This window comes from Cetorhinus maximus, chromosome 11, assembly GCF_964194155.1.
Source record: "Cetorhinus maximus chromosome 11, sCetMax3.hap1.1, whole genome shotgun sequence".
Lineage (NCBI taxonomy): Eukaryota > Metazoa > Chordata > Chondrichthyes > Lamniformes > Cetorhinidae > Cetorhinus > Cetorhinus maximus.
The window spans coordinates 28,998,919-29,010,975 of NC_135889.1; the positions used below are offsets into that span (position 1 = coordinate 28,998,919).

General features: G+C 40.3%; 1 protein-coding gene across 1 annotated transcript; it reads left to right on the plus strand.

Moving 5' to 3' along the window:
- Window positions 1-1,107: 1,107 nt before the first annotated feature.
- On the plus strand, window positions 1,108-6,275 carry prlh (prolactin releasing hormone). Its single transcript, XM_078551723.1, has 2 exons — window positions 1,108-1,259; window positions 5,912-6,275. Exons 1-2 carry the CDS (start codon window positions 1,160-1,162, stop codon window positions 6,073-6,075), a joined length of 264 nt encoding a protein of 87 aa, XP_078407849.1. The 5' UTR covers window positions 1,108-1,159; the 3' UTR covers window positions 6,076-6,275.
- The last annotated feature ends 5,782 nt before the right edge of the window (window positions 6,276-12,057 follow it).

Here is a 12,057-nt window from a genome sequence, read left to right on the forward strand (position 1 = left end):
AGAGGGATTCTTTATCAAAAATGTGTTAAGAAATAAGAATGCCTGTCATCAATAATTGATCAACATCCCCTCACATATGCAGAACTCAAGTTGGAGTTTATATTCTATCTATTGTGCAATATCTTCTATTGCTGTTTTATCAACTTTAATTATTGAGAAGTTGTATGGTAGAAGCGTCCTATGATTAGGTTGCAGTTTGAAAACATTTCAGCTTTTTATATTTTAAACGAGGGATAATAAGAGACTGGCGAATAGAGAAACAAAGGGAAAAGCTAAGGGAGAAGCACATTGTGCATAGAGGCTGAAGCAAAGAAGGGTTAGGAAGAGAGAGAGAGAGAGCGAGCTAGACCAAGGCTTATGATGGTCAAACACCCAGAAAGACACTGGTGCGTGAGGCTAGACGTTATGGATTGTCCATGTTAGTGGATGAATGCTTTTTAGCACATGGGTTATTGGTTCCACTTAAATAGCGTGGAAATGCCATACAAATGCAACAAGTGTGTGTCCGTTATTACCAACATTAATTTCTGGGTTTAAACCGTGCAAGAGACTTGGAGATAACAGAGGTACAGATGTACAGACTCAGGGGTCTTCCCATGAAAGACGGAAGAGCTTAACGAACAGGGGTAGGGGAGCTTGAGGAGATGGAAGCTAAGAGATGAACAACTCTTGGGAAGAGTGCAGTAACGCTGACGCCAGTGTCAGTTAGCAAGCTACCCTTTGAAGATCACTAATGAGTGACGCTTGTAAAGTGGAACTGGGCAAAGTGAATTCGGTCAGTCACTGACGTAATCGCGAAATAACGGAATAAAAAGCAGATCGCAGTGAATCGGATCAGCAGCTTCACAAACCGCCTGTTTGGTACCGAGCTGTGAGTAGGTTTGTAGAGTAGATTTACGATTAATGCAGTGTTTTACTTAGTGCAAACATGCATTGCAACGTTTCTTTTGCAGTTCAGAAGTATTCAAAGTTGAGGTTTTTTTTAAACGTTTCCTGCAATGATGCATTTAATGTACTCTAACTTTATAATGTAATTATATATATATATGTGTGTGTGTGTGTGTGTGTGTATTAACTCACGGCGCTCGCTTATCCCCGCAGCGCTTGGCTCTGCTCCGTACGCTCCATCAGAAAGAATTGCTCCAAACCGTATTGAGGAATGAAGCTGCTGTCGGTTTGCTGTGTCTTTTGCCTGCTGGTGTGCATCGCGTTTCCAGATGCGGGTTCTCGGGTCCAAGGTTCCTCGGTGGAGATCAGGAGTAAGTGATCGCTTCACCCAGTTGGTGATGAGAGGATTGATTTGTGTGTATGAAATGATTAGGAATCAGGCGATTTCTGCACTCGTCCGAACTAACAAAAGGAGCAGGGACAACTTGTGTGTGTTATTGCAATGGGACAAAAATTAAAAGGCGGGAAAATGGAAGGTGTTGTAATGCTACAGGTATATCTTTTATGGGAACTGTCCCAAGGTGCTTCACAAGATCATAAAGCAAAATTTGGCACCAAACAACATAAGATGATATTAGAGCAGATGGCTAGAACCTTGATCAGAGGTAGATTTTAAGAAACATCTTAAAGGAAGTGGTGGAGAGGTGGAGATGCTTAGGGAGGAATTCTGGAGTTTAGGACCTATCAGGACATGATGGGAGAGGAAAGGATTCCCAGTATGCCCACAATGTCCATACTTGCATGCCTGGCAGGGGAGGTTCTATGCCATCAGAGAAATTGTGCCCTATACCATCAGCTCTGTGTCGCCTTACAGTCAGGGGAGAACAACGTTTTTTGTATATGCGGAAATGCTGACATTTGGGAAGAACTGAGACTGTTGTGTTGTTGCTAACATTGAGGGACAGTTACAAGTTTGAACAGGAAACTTCATGCTTCACTTCACTCTAGTTGCATTTATAGTTGCAGCTGGTGCAAAGTCCAGTTGATATCAAATTACATTCTAGACGTTGATCTACATTGCTTCTCTAAATGTAATCCATGAACCTTCATACCGGAATTAGGCTACAGTGTGTGAATGTAAAGAAAGTAACTACTTTGAAAGTTTTTCTTTGGAATTACCACCCTGCTTTGAAATCCTTAAAAAATGTATTCTCCTGTGTTTTAGAAAATAGAAGCCATAGTTCCTAAATAGAGATCACTTTTGTATAAGTTCAGAACTTTATTAAGTCATGAATGAAATTAAAAAGGTTCAAAATACTTTAGGAACTGTTTTTGCTGTTAAGAAATCGAGAGATAGATGTCCTTTTCATCTTGATGATGTCCCACTGCAATTATGGGATGTCTGTCAGTAAACTGTGGGTTTTCAAAAATCGTTAACCAAACACTTCCATAGGTGCTGTTGCCATATTGATATCACATTACATTAGGAAATTCAAAACACCAATGAAGAGAGAATAGGCTTGCTTCACTGGGGACTTGCTGGGGGACAGGATGATGCAGTGCCTTTCTACCCAAGAGACTTGAAATATAATTGTACTCAAAATAATCACTGCCAGTTGCAATAGACCCAAATAAAATTGATTTGTGTGGTTTTGGCTCAGTCCATGGCACTAAATGTTTCACACAGATCTGCATTACTACAGCTCCAAATTGTTACTTTCACTCATAAATACCAGTAGATGGTTCTAATCGGAAGTGTTGCAGCTGAAAGAACTCCTCTTGAGGTTGGGGCAAACAGATAATAAAGGTGCAGAGTAGAAAGAACCTAGTTGCACCCAACTTGGGAGCAGGTGGTGGGGCAGCATAGAGGGAATTTTGTCTCGTGCTTTAACAGTATTCAGTGGGGCAGCATATAGGCATCAGGGAGAACGTTGGACAATGCAGGGAGAATTTAATCCATCCTACACCCAACCTAGGCATGTTTGACAAAGCAGAATAGAGACAGTTTAATTTTGCACCTTGCCTATGATGTGCCTAACTTGGAAATGGTCAATGCTGACAGTGTTGTATAACACTGGCCTCTGTTCCCCAGCACTGATGTTTCTCAATTAACGGGTGCAAAATTTTCCAAGAAAATTTTTTAAAATAGGAAAAAAATTGGTATTTCAAATTATGACTGCTGATGCAATTTTTCCCGGTCTCTTCTTGCCCTTCACCGTGATTGGTGATATGTTAATGTGGGCATTGATCAAAATGTTCCACGGGCAACTACAACAGAAGTGAGGGTTGAGATTTAGTTTTTAAAAAACTACAAATACTACAAAGATGAAAAAAGAGAAAGTACACAGGTCAGTCACCGTCTGCTACAATTGGTCTAGGAAGGAATAGTTTTCAGGATTCCTGTACTTGATTGTTTTCCAAAGATCGCTGCCAGAAAGACAACATGGATATGATCTCTGCATCAGAATAAAGTCAGGCTTAACTGTGTTATCCCTCTCAGTCAACTAGCTTTCTTGTATTTACTGTGTGTGTTTATAGGAAAAATGGCCTTTTAGCTGTAGTGCAAATGCACTCTATCTTGGCAAGAGCCAAATACTTGAGAAGGAGTCGATAAAATTGGCGGTTGAAAAGAGTGAAAGAGAAGACAAAATAAATGAGGAGGTAGCGACAGGCAATACTAAGTCTGGGTTTTCAAAGTCCTACCATTTTAGGAGGAAATGCATGCTTATGAGAATAAGACAGTGAAGGAAAAATAGCCTTACAAAGGCAGGACTATTAATCATCTCAGGACATTGGATTTCCTTGTGGACTTAGCAGCATTATTGATAGAATATTTCTCGCTGCACTGAAGGCATGGCACTGCTGCTGACAAACTTAAATGGCTATTAAGGGAGGGCTTTTTGGTTTGTGATGAATGATAATGCAAATCAATCAGCTTAAAACCTATTTAAGCTTGAAATCTTTTAAAGATATGAATAAATTTAAACATATTGGTTTAAAAGCTAGGGTGCTGATAGATCCTTGTAATGTAAAGCACTATTTGCAAAGTGGACCATGGGTGCAAAGCAATCAACCCTCCCAGGATTGATTGAATGGTATTTTTTAGTTTGTGAAGAGGAATAGTTTATTGTATGAAATGCAGAACAGCACTATTGGTATCTTCAGCACCTATTTTCAATCAGCTTAAATTGTTAACAAAATTATTGAAGAATAGTTGGATAGTAAATGTTCATCTAACTGAATACGCATTTCTTAATTGTTTTGTGCCTTTATATGGAGTATTCCAACTGAATTGTTTGTACATAACTGATCACATAATCATAGGAAAACTATTGCCCATGAGCAAGGATGATAGAGGTTGGTGAGTAATGAAGATAATTCTGGGTATTAAGAATTTAAATTAACAGGTTAAGGAAGTTAGGTTTATTTTTGTTGGAATTAGCATTGGGCTGCAAATTGGTATGCATTGCATCCATTTTTCTGACATAACACAGATGCAAAGCATACCAATTTAGCAAAGCGGTGTCCTGTGCCAATCTACACAAGCATAGGTCTCACCACTAAATTTGTGGGACCTTTTTTTCAGATGTCCTAGGTTCCTTGAATATGAAAATGAGGAACTTATCCCCACCCATGACCCCTTTTAGAAATTTGTCTTTGACAGGGGCAGTGTTGGGACTTCACCTGCTCAGGAATCTTAAATGCTACCAAACCAAGGGTATATTATGAACATTTTCTTATTTAAATAGAACTTTCCTGTGGAGCTGGAATGCTCTCCAGACTCTATGTCAGTCATGTAGCCCACTCAAACCTTGCTTCCAGGATTTATCTGGCAAGGCAGGTGGTCAAAAATTGAATTTTTCAATTTGATGAGCAGCCTGTGGAAGTGTGACAGACATGTGACAAGTATGATGATTTGACCCAAGGATCAATTACTGTCGATGTCAGAGCCTTTTGCTGAAAAACAGGTGCAGACTAATTTCTACTCCCTTTGAACCAACTGAACTTTTCAACATTACAAAGGGAATTGGCAAGGTTCATCAAAGTAAATCGTTCACTGTGTTAACAGAAAACAAATTTTTAAAAGTAGGATGTTGTGAATAAGAGGGAACTTAACTGGAGCATCACACAGAGCATAATAGAGTTTAGGGATAAATTAGAGGAAGGTCGTTAAACACAGATAGAACAAAAATGTTCAAGAATTGTGAATTTCTGTAGAGAGAGGAATGATTGAAGTATTTAATACAAAGGTGAGTAACTAGAATTGAGATCAATTGAAAAAGCGATAGCCTTAATGAGCTCAGTGGCTTTTCCTTGTACCTAAAAATTCTTGAATTCTTATTTCCATATTTGTGCTGGATTAGGCACTTTGCAGGAGCTCCATTTTCCTTTTCATAAATAACACCATTATCCATTTTAAACAAAGGCATTGTTCCTTTTTAAGTCTCTTTCTCCTCCTTCATTTCAATTTATATCTGTATATGGTAGGCTCCTCTCCCTACTTGAAAGGACAGATGGGTATCTGCTGCCAGGCCTCCAATAGTGCCACTAAAACCAGGCACCAGTAGATGTACTAAAGAAGCCAGCTGCTCTTTTTCCCCTACCTCACCTTTTCCTCCCTTTTGTGGGAAGATATCTGGCCAGTGTCTCAGGCACCCACCTGCCATCAGAGTTGAGATCAGGAGCTCGCCCTGTGCAATACTAGCTTTTGATGTCCATTTTAAAACCCCCTTCCTCCTCACCATTCCTCCACACAGTATATCACCATTCATTATCTGGTTCTAGACAGGTAAGTGAAGGATGGAAACTGGAGAAAGTTACACAAGGGCAAGGTAACGAAAGGCCTCCAACCCCCTTCCATCGTATTTGGTATGGGTCACTGCCTTCAAGACAAGAGGGGAGATTATTATGAAACAAAACTAAAGAAATTCCGATGTAAATAAATATTTTTTCTTACCATCACATGAGCCAATAACAGGATGCAAGGTGCTGATAATATAAATCCTTATGCCTTGTTTTGCAGATGCTGATATTGATTCCTCTTGGTATACTGGACGTGGAATAAGGCCTGTGGGCCGTTTTGGAAGGAGAGGACTTACCTTGGAAAACATCAGAAAATATGAATTTGGCACTCGTCGTGTCTGCATCCCAATCAAAGAAAGTGAAGACTCCAACCAGGATGAATAAAATAAAATCCTGTCTGTAACTCTATACTTACAAAGCCAACTTTATAAATTCTCAGCTTATCTTCTGTAATTGTGTAATGAAAACAAATCACAAACTAATAACTATCAAGCATGAAAGTATTAAAGAAAACAAATGTCCATCTTGTAAAGAATGTCAAAACTTTAATGTTGACTGTTGAACCCCCAGTGAAATAGATTTTTAGAGTGGCTATTAATTGGGTTGAAAATGTGCATCCACAGTTCTATCCTGCCATTTTCATTTATTATTATTTGGCAGGACTATAGGAAAGTAGTCTAGGAAATAGTATAGCCATGCCAGGCACTGTGATTTCACTCGTCCTTAAGCCTGTAGCTCTCCTTCACACCTCAGATCTCCAGTAGCTATTTTCTACTCAACTTGTTATCTTTCTCTTCTACTTATTTTCCCCTGCTCTTTTTGCCTGTGTAATTTCAGATTCCTCTTTAGTGATTTTTGATTTTTTTCAAATTCTTTTACTCTGAAAATGTTCTTTAAACTTTGCTCAGATTCAGTACCAAACTATTCTTTTCAGCTAAATGAATGAATTTATAACTTGTCCTTAACCTTATCTTGTGACTATTTTGCATTCTGAACAAGGTATGTCAATACATGTGAAGTGCAAGTTTTCCTATATTGCAGAACAACCCATTAAAAACAAAAATTCAGGCAAAAATGGTAAGATTAAAGCAGTATCTATCTTCATGATTCATACATCTGCTACTTGACAGCTGGTTGTCATAGCCTGTCATAGCAGCTACAACATGGCTCTGTGGAAAATAGAAAATCTCAGTGGTGGTGTTCTATAGATATTATAGTTCAGACACATTATTGGGACAGATCAGAGAACTTTATTCCATCTTTGCCTTATGTTACACCTTCCTGCAAGTGCTTGTAGGCACTTGGGTGTCAAATCTGGAAAGTGTTTTATTTATCAGTATTAACATCCCTTATCACCATAAGCTTAAAATGATTTATCAAACATTTGTAAGGATCTAGCCATTGTCCTTCTGATGACTTAAAACAGTTTGATGCAAAGCAGTGAGTTTGAGTCTCGCATTACAGTCTGTAACAAACATCGGGTCTATAACAATCATTTTTCCTCAAAGACTTTCAACAGTTCTTGGCCAGAAAGTGTTGCATAGCTGAAGATCATTGTTTCTGACTGTTGCACTGCATTGTATCTGACTGTTGCACTGCATTGTATCTGACTGTTGCACTGCATTGTTTCTGACTGTTGCACTGCATTGTATCTGACTGTTGCACTGCATTGTTTCTGACTGTTGCACTGCATTGTTTCTGACTGTTGCAACATTTTGATGCTGACAGTATGTTTCCCATAAACTGGGGGAAGGGGATTAGTTTGAGACAAAATGAAGATCTTAGCATTGGAATAAATTGATCCTAACTCCATTACCGCTTCTTTACCTTTCTTCGGCTTCCTTTCCAGTAGCTTATTAACCCAGTCAATTTTCATACATTATATATACAGCGGTTATTTGAAGTCCATCTCCCTTCACCTATAGCCTCATGCTGCTTTATTTGTCTCTGAGCCTTGGCCATGGGATGTTCAGAATGAAGATTTAATGCCATTCCCTCTTGCTCCCCTAAGATCACCTTAATATAATTATTGATCCATTCTTATGGAGAGGTACCTGACTTCCATTCATGGGCTAGGGTGAGTAAGAAACTCAGCCAGCTCTGCTGCTTGCTATATAGAACGACTCCTGTCAAAAAATTCAAACTGTGTGGATTTCAAGAGAAGATAGGTTTTGATCATAGATGTAGTAACCTCCAGAAAAGTATTGTATCCCCCACCACTGACATCCTTCACCTTGATAAGCGCAGAGTGTGAGGGAAGTATATTGAATAAAGGCCATCTGTTAAATGCTTAAAATTGGATGTTACGTTATACACCATGGGCTATTTGATCAAAACAAGATAAATCAGTCTTGGAACTTCTCTTGTCTGTACTCTCTGAAATTTCAGCAGTTCCATTTCCCTGTTCACAAATACTCTTGTATTAATTCTGCATTCGATGAGTCTGAGGTGTGTATGTGTATTCAGGTGAAGCATGTACTGCACACGAAAATTACACGTTAGTTGGAAAAGTTTTATTTAAAGGAGTTTCAACCATAAGTGCCTCTTTCAGGTATCAAACTGCAATTAACTTTATTTTCCTGTTCTTTTTCATTTCTTTTTGTCTAATACCTGTGCTGACACCATCATTGGGGAGCTGGTTTGAAGAAGTTACTGAGCTGACAGTTGGTAGAAACAGGTTTGAACATATAAACAAAACCAAAACAGCAGCCCTCAGTTTCTGTATCCCTCTATTCACCCTATTCCTCTGCTTTGGAGGTTGAGTGACTAGTGCTGTCTGTAGTGATTGATTTTACCAGCCTCTGTCCATTCTGCACATTATTTAACTGCAATTTTCTTTGCCTTCCCCTAATCTATTGCTATCAATTGTTTTTAGTGCCAACTTTAAAAACTGTCAGATAATGTGCCCACAGTAGGGGTGATTTCACGATCTGGTGCTCCCAATCGACAGTGCTGGATAGCAGAATTACTCATAGTATGGTGCCATACTCACCCTTTCCACTTCTGTCTTCTCGTAGTAATTTAAGACTCCTTCCATTAATCACTCTTCAACTAATTCATCTTGCACAGTAACTGAAAAACTTCCAGTCTTCAGTGTCACATTGTTAACCACACAACACTTAAATATTACAAAACAAAAACAGAAACAGAAATACCTGGAAAAACTCAGCAGGTCTGGCAGCATTGGTGGAGAAGAGTACAGTTGATGTTTCGAGTCCTCATGACTCTTCAATAGAATATTACATAGTATTACCAGCCTAATGATGCAGTCATACAGAAACAGCTTCAAGTTGTGAAGCAACACTTTTGCAATTGACTTGTTTTATTTGTCCATCTGATACTGTTAGTCTACCCAATTAAACAATTTTATCAACTTTCTCTACTTTGATAATCAATCTCTTGGAGATTTCCTTGCATTGTGACTACCATTGATTTTTGTCTTATTTTCACTTGCTTTCAATTCTAAATGTCTGCCCTCTTGGGTACTTTGTCTCACTAATCTGCAAACCAACTCATTATTTCTCTGCTTTCCTATGCTCCTGCCATTCCAGGCTTCAATCCCATTTTAATAACCCTCTGTGCCTCACTTGGCATTCTGTAAAGGATTCATCAAAACACCCATCACTACTTCCTTATGAGTAGCAACCAAACTGGTATATCCTCCTTTTCATTAGCTCTCAGCAAGCGTGCTCGTCAATCTCACTAACTTCCTACTCTTTTGCTCACTTCTTTCCCCCCACCCCCACTTCCACTCCCGCTCCCGCTCCCGCTCCCACTCCCACTGCCACTATCTCCTTGGATTCTGCCAGCGGGCCAACTATCAATGACCCCACTGCCCCCACATTTTATCTAGAATATTTGTTCACTTGTGAACAAGACCTTTGTATCCATGACCTTACTGAGGACAAATCATAGAAATTTACAGCACTGAAGGAGGCCATTTGGCCAATTATGTCTACACTAGCCTACAAGTAACCATCCAACCTAATCCCACTTTCCAGCTCTCAGTCCATAGCCTTGCAGTTTCAAGTGCATATCAAAGTATGTTTTAAATGTCATGAGGGTTTCTGCCTCTACCAACCCGTCGGGCAGCGGGTTCCAGATCCCCACCACCTACTGGTTGAAAAAAAGCTCTCATTGATTAAATTTCCTGTCTCTTACCTAAACCAATGCTCCCTGGTCATGTATCCCTCATCCAAGGGGAATAAGGCCTCCCTGTCCATTCTATGCTGACAACTCATAATTTTATGCGCATCAATTAGATCTCCCTTCAGCCTCCTCTGTTCCAAAGAAAACAACTGAACCTATCCAATCTTTCCAGAGACCTTAAATTCTCAAGTCCAGGCAACATTACCATAAATCTCTTCTGCACCCTCTCTATTGCAGTCACATCTTTCCTATAGTGCAGTGACCAGAACTGCACGCAGTCTTCCAGCTGTGGCTTAATTAGTGTTTTATACAGTTCACAGAATCACAGTGCAGAAGAGGCCCTTTGGCCCATCGAGCCTGCACCGACACGTGAAAAACACCTGACCTACCTACCTAATCACATTTACCAGCACTTGGCCCATAGTCTTGAATGTTATGACGTGCCAAGTGCTCATCCAGGCACTTTTTAAAGGATGTGAGGCAACCCACCTCCACTACCCTCCCAGGCAGTGCAAATCAGACCATCACCACCCTCTGGGTAAAAAGGTTTTTCTTCACATCCTCCCTAAACCTCCTGCCCCTCACCTTGAACTTATGTCCCATCGTGACTGAGCCTTCAACCAAGGGGAACAGCTGCTCCCTATCCACCCTGTCCATGCCACTCATAATCTTGTACACCTCGATCAGGTCGCCCCCCCACCAGCCTTCTCTGCTCCAACAAAAACAACCCAAGTCTATCCAACCTCTCTTCATAACTTAAATGTTTCATCCCAGGCAACATCCTGATGAATCTCCTCTGCACCCCATCCAGTGCAATCACATCCTTCCTATAATGTGGTGACCAGAACTGCACACAGTACTCCAGCTGTGGCCTCACTAAGGTTCTATACAACTCCAACATGACCTCCCTACTTTTGTAATCTATGCCTCGATTGATAAAGGCAAGTGTCCCATATGCCTTTTTCACCAACCCACTAACGTGCCCCTCTGCCTTCAGAGATCTATGGACACACACGCCAAGATCGCTTTGTTTCTCAGAACTTCCTAATGTCATGCCGTTTATTGAATACTTTCTTGTCAAATTACTCCTTCCAAAGAGTATCACCTCACACTTTTCAGGGTTAAATTCCATCTTCCACTTATCTGCCCATTTGACCATCCCGTCTATATCTTCCTGTAGCCCAAGACACTCAACCTCACTGTTAACCACCCAGCCAATCTTTGTGTCATCCGCAAACTTACTAATCCTACGCCCGACATAGTCATCTATGTCGTTTATATAAATGACGAGTAATAGGGGACCGAGCACAGATCCCTGTGGTACACCACTGGACACTGGCTTCCAGTCACTAAAGCAGAATTCTGTCATCACCCTCTGCCTCCTACAACTAAGCCAATTTTGAATCCACCTTATGAAATTAGACTTTGCCTTCTTTATAAGTCTACCATGAGGGACCTTGTCAAAGGCTTTGCTGAAATCCATATAAACTACATCAACTGCACTACCCTCATCTACACACCTGGTCACCTTCTCAAAAAATTCAATCAAATTTGTTAGGCATGACCTCCCTCTGACAAAGCCATGCTGACTATTCCTGATCAAACCTTGCCTCTCCAAGTGGAGATAGATACTCTCCTTCAGAACTTTTTCCAATAGTTTCCCTACCACTGACGTGAGACTCACTGGCCTGTAGTTCCCTGGCTTATCTCTACAACCCTTCTTAAATAGCGGAACCAGCATAACCTCCCTGCTCTTATAATCTAAGCCTCAGCTAATAAAGGCAGGTATCCCGTATGCCTTTTTGACCACCTTATGTACCTGTCCAGCCACCCTCAGGGATCTGTGGACATGCACTCCAAGGTCCCTTTGTGATTCTACACTTCTGTTTCCTACCATTTATTGTGTATTCCTTTGCCTTGTTCGTCTTCTCCAAATGTCTTACCTCATACTTTTATGGACACCACTGTTCCACCCACTGGACTAGTCCATTGGTAGCTTCCTATAGTCTACAGCTCTTCTTCACAATCAACCACACTGCCAATTTTTCTATCATCTGCAAACTTTTTAATCATATGTCCTACATTCAAGTCCAAATCATTAATATATACCATGAAAGACAAAGAGCCTAGTATTGAGCTGTAATTGCATTGACATATGGGCTTTGACTGAAACTTGGTTCAAAGATGGTGACCCTGTCCCTTATTAAAGTCTCATGA

Excerpts from the sequence above, each read along its gene's own strand:
- prlh (XM_078551723.1), top strand. The coding sequence starts at position 1,160 with ATGAAGCTGCTGTCGGTTTGCTGTGTCTTTTGCCTGCTGGTGTGCATC. Across the intron at positions 1,260-5,911 it reads TTCCTCGGTGGAGATCAGGA|ATGCTGATATTGATTCCTCT; the intron begins GTAAGTGATCGC and ends CTTGTTTTGCAG.